Here is a 13,946-nt window from a genome sequence, read left to right as displayed (position 1 = left end):
TTAATAATGCAAAAATATAAATCAACTAAGAAAATATGTATTATTACGGATTCCCAACACTAGTTAGCTCCACCTTTACCATCTGCAACATTGGTGACATGCATCAATTAAAAAATATAATATATTGTTTTCTGAAATGGCAATTCCGCACAATGAGTACTTTTACTTTTGGTACTTTAAGTATATTTTTAATGCTGAAACTTATAAAGCATGGTTTTGAACGCAGGGCTGTTGTAACCATGAATGTATACAATTAACGATAATGCTAACAGTATTGCTACTTTTACTTAAGTAAAAGATCTGAGAAAATCTTTCACCACTGACACCAATTCACTTTTTGGAAGTAGACTCCAAAGTTGAGAACCCCCCTCACACTGTTGAGAAGCGATAAGCCTTCAACTAATTCCCAGACTACAAGAATAGACGTTTTTAGATACTGCAGGCCTGGACCTTTCTTCACTTGAAAAAGTCCTCCCGCCAAAATAGCAGTTGGAGTCACGGGACGCCCAGGATTTTAACAGCAGGCTCCGCCCTGACATCCTTGGCTGTGCACCTTCTCCCTCCTGCTTCTCTAGTTGTCTTTCTTCTCTAGTGCCAACAATGTTGCTCTACTCTGTCTAATGTGGCTAGTTTGTTCAAAGAATGACTGACACTAGAGATGGCGACGATGAATTCCAGTTTCTACGAATGGTGAGTTAGCCATTTTTTCAAACCTGCTTAATTGTATCCAGCTAATATTTAAGTCAGAAAGGATGGGTTGGCTAAGCTAACCTAGCAAGCTCCAGAGCTGTCAAATAAGTGTACCTATCATTAGCTAGCTCCAGCGGTGTCAGCAATTAGTAACTTAACCTAGCGATAGCTCTTTGAAACGTGTTATAGCCTATTGTGTTAACAGCTAAAATCAGATTTGGTCTATGGATTTGGTACTGTAACACTTTGTTTGTGTAACTAGTGGACTCAGGAGTGTAATGTTAAGGTTACTATCTCAGGTTTAGGTGCTAAATAAAGTGTCCAACACCATGTTTGCTAACTTAGTTAGGACATTTTTCACTGAAGTTAACTCTTGCTAACCTTACCCTTTTTAAAGATTAAACGCAACCTGAGTAACTCAAGGATATTTTCTTCATGAACTTTTTTTGATAACCTTACCATTTATATAGACTAAAAAAAAGGAAAATCCCGCACTCTGTCTTTAGTTTTCTTTATTTGTTTTTCCTGCATGTCTATTCGAAGTGTTATGTTAAGTTAGACAAATCACAAATATTATTACATCTTGGCAGGGTGCAAAATTAACTTTTTTGCCCACCAGCCAAATGGCTAATGAATGTTCAAATTTCCGGGATCACTGATTTGAATGTTTTTTTCATGTTTTTTTTTTATCACAATGATAATGTTTTAATTATTTATGAGTAACATAAAATGTATAAATTAGTAACGATAACATTTAATTTTTAAATTTGCAGCAGCACAATTGCTATTTTAATCACATTGTTTTCTTAGTCACTGTCACTGACAGTAAAGGAAGACCACAAATGGCTTTTTTCACCCTCATTGCAAGATGCTATCATTGTTTCCTAGTTGTAAGTTGTCCTCTTACAGCTTGCTATCTCCCCTCTGATAAGGGCATGTCACAGGGAGAGTGTCTGGTGTGGATATGAGACAAATACACATACCGGTACTCACAGAGGCAATGACACAGATGGTTACTGAACCCAGTACCTCCTCTTTAAAACACCACCCTAAAATGTACAGATTGGAATATGTAGACCAGCGTCAGTTTCAAATCCAAAATAAGACTTTTTAAAGTCAGTTGCAGCTGAATGAACATGCTTTTCCAATTGCCAGGGCTTTTAACATTTGGATTAAGTCTGGTGGCATGATGACTTTTCACTTGCCAAATGTACCTTGAAGAAGAACCCAGTCCTCTCGCCATCTGAATGCCCTGCAGTGCCTCAGCATTGGGCAGTGTGTTTGACTGATTGCAGAGTACTGCTGATATGAAGAGTGGAAAGGGGGCCAGACAGTGCAGTATCTTCCCAATATAGAGGTATAATGGAGAGGTGTTGGTAGTCCTTGCTGGAGTTTGGAGACCAGTCGTTTGCTGTTCCTCTCTGCAGTTCCTTAAATAGATGTGAAAAGCGTAATTCCTTTGACGTGGTGCATTTGGCATTTAAATGAAGATAAGATAATTTAGGTGAGGGAGATCTACTGCACATGCATTTACAGTTGGGCTAGACCATGTTTTGCTGATATATAAGTAAGGCTTTATGCTTACATTTATTTTGGGGTTGACAACAACTCATTCTTTATAGGTTACTGTATATTTTCATGTAATTTGTTCAGGGGTTCTGTTATTTATTTCTTAGGTATTTGTGGGTTTGTTTAAAGGAGGCCAACTTCATGCTAGCACTGAGTGGGTATGTTGGGTCATTGTAAACTCCCCTAAATAATTCTATTAATATGAAATTCAATGTTGAGTTGTAGTGTAGTGTCCCTTAGCCTTAATGCTGCTTCAGAGCCTACATTTCAGAGGGAGTGCTGAGAGTGCTTGAATGGCTTATCTTAATTTGCACGCATTCTATTAATATTTTTTTTTTATAAATATTTGGGAATCTGTAACTGTTATGCACATGAGAGTTTGTGCTTACCACTGTCATCTCTATGTGTGTTTTTCTCAGGGAGATGAGGTGGTTTTGCAGAGTACCTTCACCTCCCAGGAGGAACATGTGAAACTCTGTCTTGCTGCCGAGGGATTTGGCAGCAGACTTTGCAGGCTTGAGCCCACCTCTAACTGCAAGGTAAAGAGTATTTCCTCATTGCCAGAGGAGTCTATTTGTCAGTTAATGTCACAGGTCATCGCTCATAATATCTGGAATAATAAAAGAAAGATGTGTAAAATGATGCAAATAATTTCAACAATAATCAACAATAATTCAAACGTTTCAGAATATTTGACGTGTACAGAAATACTGTATATTCTGTATGTTTAATACTAAGATATTTTTATATATATATATATATACACACACACACATACAAGTTGACCTCTGTCTGTATTTCTACATAAACAGACAAAGACGGATATGAAGCTGCTCAATGATACATACTCTACTGTCTTTTTATATCTACCAGAATGTTCCACCCGACTTGTCTGTATGTGGCTTTGTCCTGGCCCAGTGTCTCTCTGTTCGAGCCCTGCAGGAGAAGTTGGCCCACAGTGAGCACCTGGCTACAGAGGTGAGACTATTTTCTTCATTCTTTTTCCCCCCCCCAATGCATCTAGATATTATTTGCCATTTATCAATGTAAATGTGACATTCATTCTATAATTCATGGTATAAATTGGTTTTAATTACCAAGTAATACATTGGAATTTCAAGATACTAGAGACACTTTCAAAATACTGTCAAGATATTACAGCCACAATAAGTTGCCAGGTTAAATTGATCTTATACCAGCCTTACTTGTAATTGAAAGTAAAACTGGTGATAACAATATAGACCATGATTTTATTTAAGAAGGGTTTGGACTGTTTTTATTCTTTCCGGACTAACAGGGTTAGCACAATCTTAGTACTGACAAATAAAGCAATTGGAAAACTGAAACAGCTGTTGTTAACATAAAGTAACAAGCAAACAAAATTGAGCACACATTTTATGGTGATTGTTTATTTCCTCTTCTCTGCTTAATTGTTATTTACCATTATTTAAAGTGATAGTTTGTATTTTTTTTATTTAGTCATTGTTTCTTTTTCTTCTTTAGTTTATTCACGTTTAACACTACTATTATTGTGTCTACTCATACTTTGAGTTCAATAATTTGAATGTGATTCACAGGTGGGATCTGGAGGAAGCCATCGCACCCTTCTATATGGCCAGGCAGTGTTGTTCCTACACTCGTACAGTGGCATGGTGAGTCATCTTGATATAAATCAGATGTAAATCAGAAGCGATCTTACTTTGGCAACAGTTTTGTTAGCTTTATCAAAATATTTGTTTAAATGTTCACTGAAATATATATCTGTTGTTTATTTCACTCCCAGTATCTCAGCTGCTTGTCTTCATCTCAGTCTTCAACTGACAAGCTGGCTTTTGATGTTGGTCTGCAAGAGGATAAAGCAGGTATTCAGTGTTGGACCTTTTTTAAACAGATGAAAAAGTTTTTATTCTTTTTTTAATCTTTGCTCCTTTTTTTCACCAGAATGTATATACCATGTGGAACAGCAAAAACGTAATGTTCTTTGTGTGTGTGTGGCTCAGGTGAGGCATGTTGGTGGACTGTCCACCCAGCATCCAGACAGAGGTCAGAGGGTGAGAAAGTGCGTGTTGGAGATGACCTCATACTGGTCAATGTGTCATCAGAGAGATATCTGGTGAGTCAGTAAAGATGTTAAGCTTTTGTATGTTTTAGATGATAAAGAATCTGCGTTAAATATTTCAGATAATCAGATTAAGAAATAGTGAACTACTTATTAAACATTTGAAGTTGGCAAATTGAATGTGTGTTCTTTTCTACTACATTTCTTCTCCATCTTTTGAGCTTTGCAGAACCAGAAACTACTATTTATGTCATAGGATTTCCTTTTACTTGATTTGGTAGTTAGCAATCTGTGTTCTCTCTTCCTCATTAGCATAATTATTTTATCATAACAGTTATTGTTGTAGAAAAATCAAAAGTTGTATTGATTGTTGATGAGCCCATTTTTGTTTCTTCCCAGCACTTGTCCTTTGGCACTGTATTTGACAACAAAAGCTTAAGTGATGGCCTGATTGTTAATGCAGCCTTCCAGCAGACTCTCTGGAGTGTTGCTCCCATTTGCTCTGGAGGTGGAGTTGCTCAAGGCAAGTTTATTTTATTTTTGCTTTTTAACCATATTGGAAAAACACCACCTCAATCTCTAAAATAATATAATCAAACTGATTGTTGTGTCCAAGAAACGTGATTGGTCAAAGGTATTTCAGCCAAATGTGATGTCCCCTGATGCTTGCGATGAGTCACAATCAGCTTGCAAATGTTCAAATGTAGACTTTTAATGATGTTAGTTAGCACTTAGCGTAGGAGCTGTGGCTACAATTACTATAAAACACACCCTCTGCTATTTTGCCTCGAGTAGTTACCCTTGTTTAGATAGCCTGATTCAAATATGCAGTAAAATCACTCTTTCAGTGTAGATTATTTCTGGTGTCTGTTGTGCTAATTCTAGGATACCTGAAGGGGGACGATACATTGCGGCTTCTCCACAGCCATAGTGACGCATGTCTGACTATTCCGTCCACAGAGCAGGGAGAGGAACTGCAAAGGTAAGTTGAAAAGACCTGTCTCCTGTCATGTTAGCTAGACAAAACGTCCTTTACTTCTGTGGTCATGTCTTTTTTTCTTAATTTAGGATCATGCATTATGAGATTGGATCAGTCTCCAGCCATGCCCGCTCTCTCTGGAGGCTGGAGATTCTGCGTGTTGTGTAAGTATACATGGGTTGTGAAGATCTACTCACTTTTTGTGAGCCTCATATAAAATATTGGTATTTTAAGCTCTACTGTTGTTTAACTTATTATTGGAAAACAATAGCTAATGAAAATATTTTTATAGTGTCATTTGCAGAAAAAAAACAGGGCCCAGAATTTTTGTTTCTGCTATTTTTCCTTGTCTGTCCCGGTTTGCTCCCCTGCCATTTCAACAATAAGAGTAAAAATGTAATGTTGTGGACTGTTCAGTTTCCTAAAAATATAATGCTCTTAATATTCCTCAGTTGGAGTGGTAGGCATACATGCTGGGGGCAGCCTTTCCGCCTCTGCCATGTGACTACTGGAAGGTACCTGGGTCTTACAGAGGAGAAAGGCCTGCATCTGGTTGATCGGGACAAGGCTAACATCAACACAACCTCCTTCTGCTTTCAATCATCGAAGGTCAGGAGTCACATGTGACTCTTTTTAAAGCTGCTCGTATCAATTCATAATTCAAAGGTTTCTATAGACCTTCAAGTGGAGACTTGAAGGTCATTAGTGTAGTAGATCAGTTTATTATCACATCTGTTTGTGGTACGTTTGCCTACAGGAGAAGCTTGACACTGGCACAAAGACTAATGCCGATGGCATGGGAAGCCCAGAGATCAAGTATGGAGACTCCATTTGTTATGTTCAGCATGTAGACTCCGGGCTCTGGCTCACCTACCAAGCTATTGATGCCCAATCTACACGCATGGGAGGGACTCAGCGAAAGGTAATCCGTTTAGATTAAGAACTATTATTAAAAGATAATCAATAATAATAATAATAATAATAAACTAAAAGGGTAAGGCTAATTTTATATATTGACTATCTTATAAATATGTTGAATGTGAAAATGCACTATATTACACTATAACCATTATAGTGAAATAATTGATAGGAAATTATGTTTCTAGGCCATTTTGCACAGCGAAGGTCATATGGACGATGGGCTGACGCTGTCTCGTTCTCAAAGGGAGGAATCTCACACTGCCAGACTTATCCGGAGTGCTACTCTTCTCTTCACTCGTTTTATCAGGTACTGGATCTAGACCCTCAGTCAGTGTAGCAATGTCTTCATTTAATCAGCGTAGTATCCATGAATGACTTGATGACATGATCATGAATGAGTGAAGGTTGTTGTTTCCAGCTGTCTAGCTGTCCTTATTTGACTGATAAAGCGGCCAGGCCAATATATCAGCTATAATTAGCTTATTGCAGATGTATTGGTATCAGTGTATCTACTGGCCAATATGTAACAAAAAATTGCAGTACAGAAATGTAGTAATGTAGTAATTTAAAATAACTGTGTTACCATTACATAGTTTGTCTACCAGAGAGCACTGACAAGTTGGAACAGTAAAATGTCCCACTGTATCTTGGTCACACAAAAAACGTATCCATCTGATGCATATCAAGATTATTTGTTTAGGTTATGTGTTTATGTTTTTAAAAAAAACACAATCGGCCGATATTATTTTCGGATTTTCTAAACTCTCAAATAATGAGTAGGCTTCAAAGGCCTAAAAAATGCATTATCTGTAAGGCTTAAGTCCTTCGTATACGGTTGGTACTTCATTTAGGTATCACAAGGCATCCAAGTTCTATGGCTATGTGCAAGATGTGCCATTGTATTGCACATTTCACACACACACACACACACACACACACACACACACACACACACACACACACACACACACACACACACACACACACACACACACACACACACCACAGACCTTGGCTGTCTTGGAATATCTAAAGAAATATTTTGTGGTATACAGTATCATAGCTATACCTTTTTAAAATACCATGGGAATACTACCATGCTTTTAGAAATCTGGCACTGCATATTTTAGTACTAAGAGAAAACTGGAAGGTTGAATAACTTGTGGCTCAGATACTCAGACTTTGTTTTCTGACTTTAGAAACAAACAAAAAAGTCAATTTTAAAGAGCTTTACAAGCTTTATATGACACCCTAAGGATAACATATCAGTATCATAGAAAATTCCTATGGCCAGTAATATTGGTCAACTTCTGTTATGGTTTTGGTGTTTTTGCTTGCTATTTTGTTTCCTTTCTAGTTTTCTGTATTTATCCTGTTTGCTTTATTCTGGACTGTGTATTTATGTTCCCTGTGTCTTCCTGTGTTCTCTGCTCTCCCTTGTGTTTAGTGTTGTCAAGTTTCTGTATTTAGTAGATTCTGTTAGTTGTTCCCGTTTCCTGTTTTATTTTGATAGTCTGTTTTCTGTCATGTCTAGTTCTACTTCCTGTGTTTTCCCTCCTTTGTGATTGTCCTGCCCCGCCCTGATGTGCTTCACCTGTTGTCTCACCTGTTTATGATTTGCCTGTCACCTCATGTATTTAGCCTCTGTGTTCCCTTTGTCTCTTGTCAGATCGTCTTGTGTAGCTTGCCCATGTCTGGTGTTGTGTTACTTTGTGTGTTGTGTTTGCTCCTGCCGTCAGTGTTCTATTTTGTATGTTTCCAGTCCTTGTACTGCTGCCCTTTGTTACATTAAATACCTCAGTTTGACCACCTCCTGCCTGCCTGCCTCCTCTCTGCATTTGGGTCCGAATTCCCTGCTCCCTCGTCACAACTTCAAACCCAGGCTTCTTTAAACAATGGCAAAAAGATTTGGAAGTCCGACCGTTTGAGTGTAGGCCAGAAACTAATTACCTCTATGATGTATGTATGCATTATACTTAACCTGCCTCTTCTTAAGTAAACTTTCCCTCTGGAATTAATAAAGTATTCTGTCTATCCATCTTTAGGAAACTGGATGGTTTTCAACAAGGAAACCTCACATCTGTCAGCCTGCCAATGGATCTAGTGACATGTAGTCTGCAGGATCTAATAAACTATTTCCAGCCTCCGCCAGAAGGGCTAGGCCGTGAAGCTAAACAGAACAACATGACAGCGCTAAAGAATCGGCAGAATATGTTTCAAGAAGAGGTAAATCTATATCTTTTGAATTAATAAATCGGCCCCACACATATGATATGTTTGTCACCGTTCCATAAGTATACCCCCTTTTCTTCTCAGGGTGTGTTAGATTTGGTCCTAGATTGTATTGACCGTCTACACCAATATAGTAGTGGCTCTCATTTTGCTGAGGCTGCTCAGAGTGACACAGAAGAAGAGTGGGAAACCATCCTCAACCGTTTCTATGAGCTACTGGGTGAGAATTAACACATCTTCTCAGTATAGATGGCTTAATACCAATTCATCATTTTTAATATTAACACCACAACATTGATTTTCTACTGATAAATACAAATGTTTCCTCTATAATATTGACTATGCTGCTAATAACTCATTTAAGTGCATATTACTTAGAGTACCTATCTTGAATATGATATGATCCATGAATTATGCCATGGATTGTGTTGTGTCTTTGTGCCTAAGTGCTCAATGATACTCCGACAAACGCAAACACAGACAGCTCCGGACCCCATGGGTGCATAGTAGGTCTGTGTTCCACACATGCGCAGTAGATCGCTACACTACCGCTTGTAGCTGAGTGGCTGCCTGGCCATGTCCGTGCGGTCATAAAAAATTGTCAGTACGTAGACGGCCGCACAGAGTCTATGCGTATATGTTATTACGACATATACGTCACAGGGACCCTTACGCATGTGGACAGTATAATTTCGGCTTAACTCTTGTGCATCTTGAACATCTTTTTTTTATTTTAAGATTATTTTTTGGCTTTTATTGCCTTTAATTGACAGGATAGATTGAAGACAAGAAAGCAGCAAAGGGCTGCTGCCAAGGACTCAGCAGCCTACATAGGGTGCACACTCTACCGGGTGAGCTAGAGGTCGCCCCATGAACATTTATTTTACCCTAACCCAATATTTCTTTCTTTTTTCTCCTTCAGCTGCTCTGATCAGGGGAAACCGTGTGAACTGTGCACATTTTTCAGGTTCTCTAGACTGGCTGATTAGCAGGCTAGACCGTCTGGAGGCTTCTTGTGGTTGGTTGAATTTGTGGGCATTTCATTACCAATCCTATGTTTTATTTGCAAAAAATTCAATATGTTGATCTCATGATATTTTTGGTACACCTGTTTTGTTTTACATCTGTGATTATGTAGTTTAATATTCCAGGTATACACTGTTATCTGCTCTACATTATTATGATAGTTAATATATTGTATCTCAACCTCATGGCAAAATACAGAAATATAGACCGTAAATACAGGGTATCTTACCTACCGTAATAATCAATTGCTTACATGTACAGGAGTCTTGGAGGTGCTGCACTGTGTCTTAGTGGAAAGTCCTGAAGCGCTCAATGTCATCAAAGAAGGACACATTCATTCAATCATCTCTTTTCTAGACAAGCATGGATGCAACCACAAGGTAATGTTTGCTAAGTTTTTCTCTGTGTTAGAAATACAAATCATGAGGAGTAATGTGCATGCTTTATGAATAATGAAAACAAAATTACCAGTTATTGTCATTGCATTTGTTGGCTAAAATGCAGAAAACACATCTGTTGTTATATTAAACAAATTCTGAGATGACATTCACACGGTTTGTATGCATTTGCAGCATGGTTTGGAAATTAAATGAACTCTGTGTTTCACCAATACAAAATCACAATACCACAAGACAAATCTGCTATTATCACCATAATATAGTAGATCACATTTGTTCCCTAATGTGAGACCATTCCATGTGTTTATTGAGCTATTGCGAGAGAAGTGCTGACAGTTTGTGTTCCAGGTGCTGGAGGTGCTGTGCTCTCTGTGTGTGTGTCATGGTGTAGCTGTGCGTTCTAATCAGAACCTCATTTGTGACAACCTGCTGCCAGACAGAGACTTGCTGCTCCAAACACGTCTTGCTAATCAGGTCACCAGGTACAATTTAGAATGTTTTCTGTAAATACGACTACTTTGTTTCATCTGAATCATTCCTCTGCATTTAAATTTGTCTCTTATTATACAGTATCTGCTTGCATAATTTACAATACCCAAATATCAATCATACAAAAGTTACACAAAAGATATCAAAATTAGACATGTAATTAATATTAATTATTATAAATCATGTGATAAATCAATCAATCGTGTGTTCCATATTCTATCCTTGTTTTTATTTACTCTTGTAGAATCACTAAATGAGGGCTTTCTTTCTCGAGCTCTTTTCATACATGCTCATGCATTTGTTTAGCTGAGCGCTATTAGTCAACTGATGTCGGTCTCAGTCTATCTGTAATTATGTCCACATCCTTGATACAAAAAATACTTTAGATTTAACCAAAGTACAGTGCTCATCTTTTCTCTGGTGGACTTGAGTAAATTGAAGAATTATTTGTCTCCTTCAGTGTTGTCTCTTCATTTGCGCAACCAATTGTTTTTTCTGAATACATCAGACCACAAATATTGATATCTATGCAAAGATGTCTTCTCAGCCTCTTTCAGTGAGATTTAGAAAAAGTTTCTTGCTGCCTGAGGTGGTATGGCGTCCGGAATTAATCTTTGGACATTTTCAATCCAGTTTCATCATATTTCAACTCTGAAAATGTTGGCCCACTGTGCCAGTCTGATCTTGTAGGCAGTTTCCATTTCCCTTTTTGCTTGTTTTTATGTTTTTTTTACTCCATCTGCCCTTTCTTTCTCAGCAGCTGCCTACTTTCATCATGCTTTTCTCCATCAGCTGCCCATTTTGTTCCTCAGGCCTTAAAGCTTATTTTGTTTCATATTCTTCACACCTGCTAGTCCAATACCCAGCTCTCTTTCTCCTCAAGCAATTTATTATTCTATCACTTTAACTTCTTGTTAAAGTAAATGCCTCATTAGTACATAAGCTTTCATTCTCATTTCCTTTATATCAACTTTCTCTTTTCCATCTTCTCCTTGCCCACCACATTTAGTCAGTTCTCGCAGATGTCCTTTTTCCTATTCTTTTTTTTTGTTCCATTCTTCTGATTCATTTTTATCCTATCTCTTCTTGGATCTTAACTAGGTCATACATTTCTCTCTGTGTCCTTTTCCCATTCTCTCAATGTGCTCTGTCTTTCCTCATGTCTTCAATGGCATGAGAACTCTGTCAAAGGCAAAGTTAACGTCACTATATGAACTGGCATTTAATCTCAAGAGACCAACCAGACTTAATTCCACCAAGATATTGGTGATTTTCTCTTCCACGTACCTCTCCATCTTATTGTTTGTCATACTCTGCTTATTAATTATCTCTAGTAATTGAGTTTCAGCATTGATATTGGGTGGTCAAAAGGAGGCTCTCTACAAGAGCCTGGTGCTGTATTTGTTCATTAATTTATATATTTACAGTGCAGTGTGCTGTGCCCATGGGAGTTGAGTTATGCTCTGTGTGGACTACAGAAAGTATCACATGCCCTGCATAAGGGAAATGCAGTGTGGTCCTACACAGGGCAGTAAGTTAAAAATTTAAACAAGCATCTAGCAGAGACTCTCTACACATAGATAAACATATATTTATTGGATATTTAGTTAAATTATTCTATTTGGTACAAACAAAAGTCAATGTTTAACTCACTCCAGTCATAAATACCTACAATCCTACCTTACAATTCTTCACAGGTGCGGATACATTTCTCCAAGATTTTCATACACTACATTTAGATCTCCACCTTTTTCAGGATCTCATGCGCTACTTGATTGTTCTTTTTTCATTTTGTAGTTAATCATATTGCTATAGAATTTTGTAACATTTCTTGAAATTTCAAAGACCTATTATGTTTTTTAAAATTAATATACTAAAAAAACATTATAATCAAATATAACAGATCATACCAAAGAAAGGCACCACTATCCTCTGTCTTTTTTGCCATTTTGTTTGTCTTCGGTACTCTCTACACACTACTCCACAGCGTGAGACCAAACATCTTTTTGGCTTTTGGGGAAGATTCAGCCCAGCATCGGAGGTGGTACTACGAGCTGGTTGTGGACCATGTCGACGCTTTTCTCACATCCGAGCCCACACACCTGCGTGTTGGCTGGGCTTGCACTGAGGGCTACCAGCCCAGGCCCACAGGAGGTGACGGCTGGGGGGGCAACGGGGTGGGAGACGACCTCTGCTCGTACGGCTTTGATGGGCTTCACCTGTGGTTGGGTGAGGATGAGATCAAGTGATATATTGTTTAGTCTACAGTGTACTGTAAGTACTACTGGGGAACTTGCTCACTGAAATATGTTTAGTTTTGTCAGGGTGCACAATAGTGAGCAGTCACAGGGTATTTACTAGTCCTTAGAGTTTAATTGGGATCTAAAAGTGCAAAACAATATAAACATACTGTATACATAGTACATACAATAGACATGGACATGATAGGACAGGTTATATGGTGTGATTTTACTTCCACAGGAAATATTTAAAAACAAAAAATATATATATAACCCCAAATACAGTTTTGATTTGTGTTCTGTAATCTTGAATTCCTTTACAAACAAAGGTTAGAGAGATACGAGATTCGAGAGATAATAGCAACCAAATTAAAAAAAGAAAAAAGGACACATATTGCTCCACATATTTTAGGGTACTTTTTGAGGCAAACATCAATGTCTAGAGATGTTACAAAATGGATCAAATTCATCTTAGTGCATTCAATGTAGTGCCATAAATGACATATGTGGGAGATTTACCTTGTATAATTAAAAGGAGTAGCAAATAAAATGGATGCTTTTTAATTTGCCTGTTTAGAAAATGTGAAATAACAGAGTGCCATTGATGATCCAGAGAGAGCCAGTAACATATTACTGCTTGTTCCTTTAAGTCTGCATACAGAGATATTGGGAATAACGATAAATCGGCAGCAGCAACACTAATGCTTACAGTGATTTGATTAGATTTTTATTTGGATCTATTTTAGTTCATTGACTGATCTTCCAAGAGTCCACATAAAAAATATTGAAACATACAATAATTCATAAACAATCAACACAATTGTCGACACACACACACACACACAACCTACATACATTGGCACATAACTACACATACCTATATTTAATAACAAAAAAATTAATGTGAACATGGATGTCTTTAAAAGCTGTGTCTCCTGAATCTCAGGCTGTGTGGGGCGCCGAGTGAGCTCTCCTTTCCCTCACCTGCTGAAAGATGACGATGTGGTCAGCTGCTGTCTTGATCTCAGTGCTCCCTGCATCTCCTTCCGGGTCAATGGTCTACCTGTGCAGGGCATGTTGGAGAACTTCACTGCTGATGGACCTCTTTATCCTGTGGTCAGCTTTTCTGCTGGAGTCAAGTCAGTAGTGGAGATGTCTTTTTGTTTAACTGTCCTACATGGCTCCAAAGTTAATTTTGAATGAAAACGTACTGTATTCAGTAATACTTAATAGCAGTTTGTTTTCAGTATGCTGTCCCTTTTCTTCAGTAGAGTAATAATACACTGCTCAAAAAAATAAAGGGAACACTTAAACAACACATCCTAGATCTGAATGAATGAAAT

The 13,946-nt window shown here is 37.9% G+C and overlaps 1 protein-coding gene across 1 annotated transcript in view; it reads left to right on the top strand.

The window, feature by feature from the left end:
* The first annotated feature begins 504 nt into the window (after nt 1-504).
* Nucleotides 505-13,946, top strand: part of ryr2b (ryanodine receptor 2b (cardiac)) — a 70,362-nt gene continuing 56,920 nt past the window's right edge. The window contains 19 exon segments of the mRNA XM_028603952.1: nt 505-690; nt 2,679-2,798; nt 3,133-3,237; nt 3,837-3,911; nt 4,043-4,121; nt 4,260-4,372; nt 4,718-4,841; nt 5,204-5,300; nt 5,387-5,461; nt 5,750-5,906; nt 6,055-6,219; nt 6,404-6,525; nt 8,264-8,444; nt 8,535-8,670; nt 9,373-9,468; nt 9,738-9,856; nt 10,223-10,356; nt 12,351-12,592; nt 13,550-13,742. Coding sequence (XP_028459753.1) covers nt 643-690; nt 2,679-2,798; nt 3,133-3,237; nt 3,837-3,911; nt 4,043-4,121; nt 4,260-4,372; nt 4,718-4,841; nt 5,204-5,300; nt 5,387-5,461; nt 5,750-5,906; nt 6,055-6,219; nt 6,404-6,525; nt 8,264-8,444; nt 8,535-8,670; nt 9,373-9,468; nt 9,738-9,856; nt 10,223-10,356; nt 12,351-12,592; nt 13,550-13,742 — 2,381 coding nt within the window. The 5' untranslated portion in view covers nt 505-642.

The sequence above is a fragment of the Perca flavescens genome, chromosome 17, assembly GCF_004354835.1.
Source record: "Perca flavescens isolate YP-PL-M2 chromosome 17, PFLA_1.0, whole genome shotgun sequence".
Taxonomy (NCBI): domain Eukaryota; kingdom Metazoa; phylum Chordata; class Actinopteri; order Perciformes; family Percidae; genus Perca; species Perca flavescens.
The sequence above is the reverse complement of the archived record's forward strand: the minus strand, read 5'-3'. Positions and strand labels throughout refer to the sequence as shown.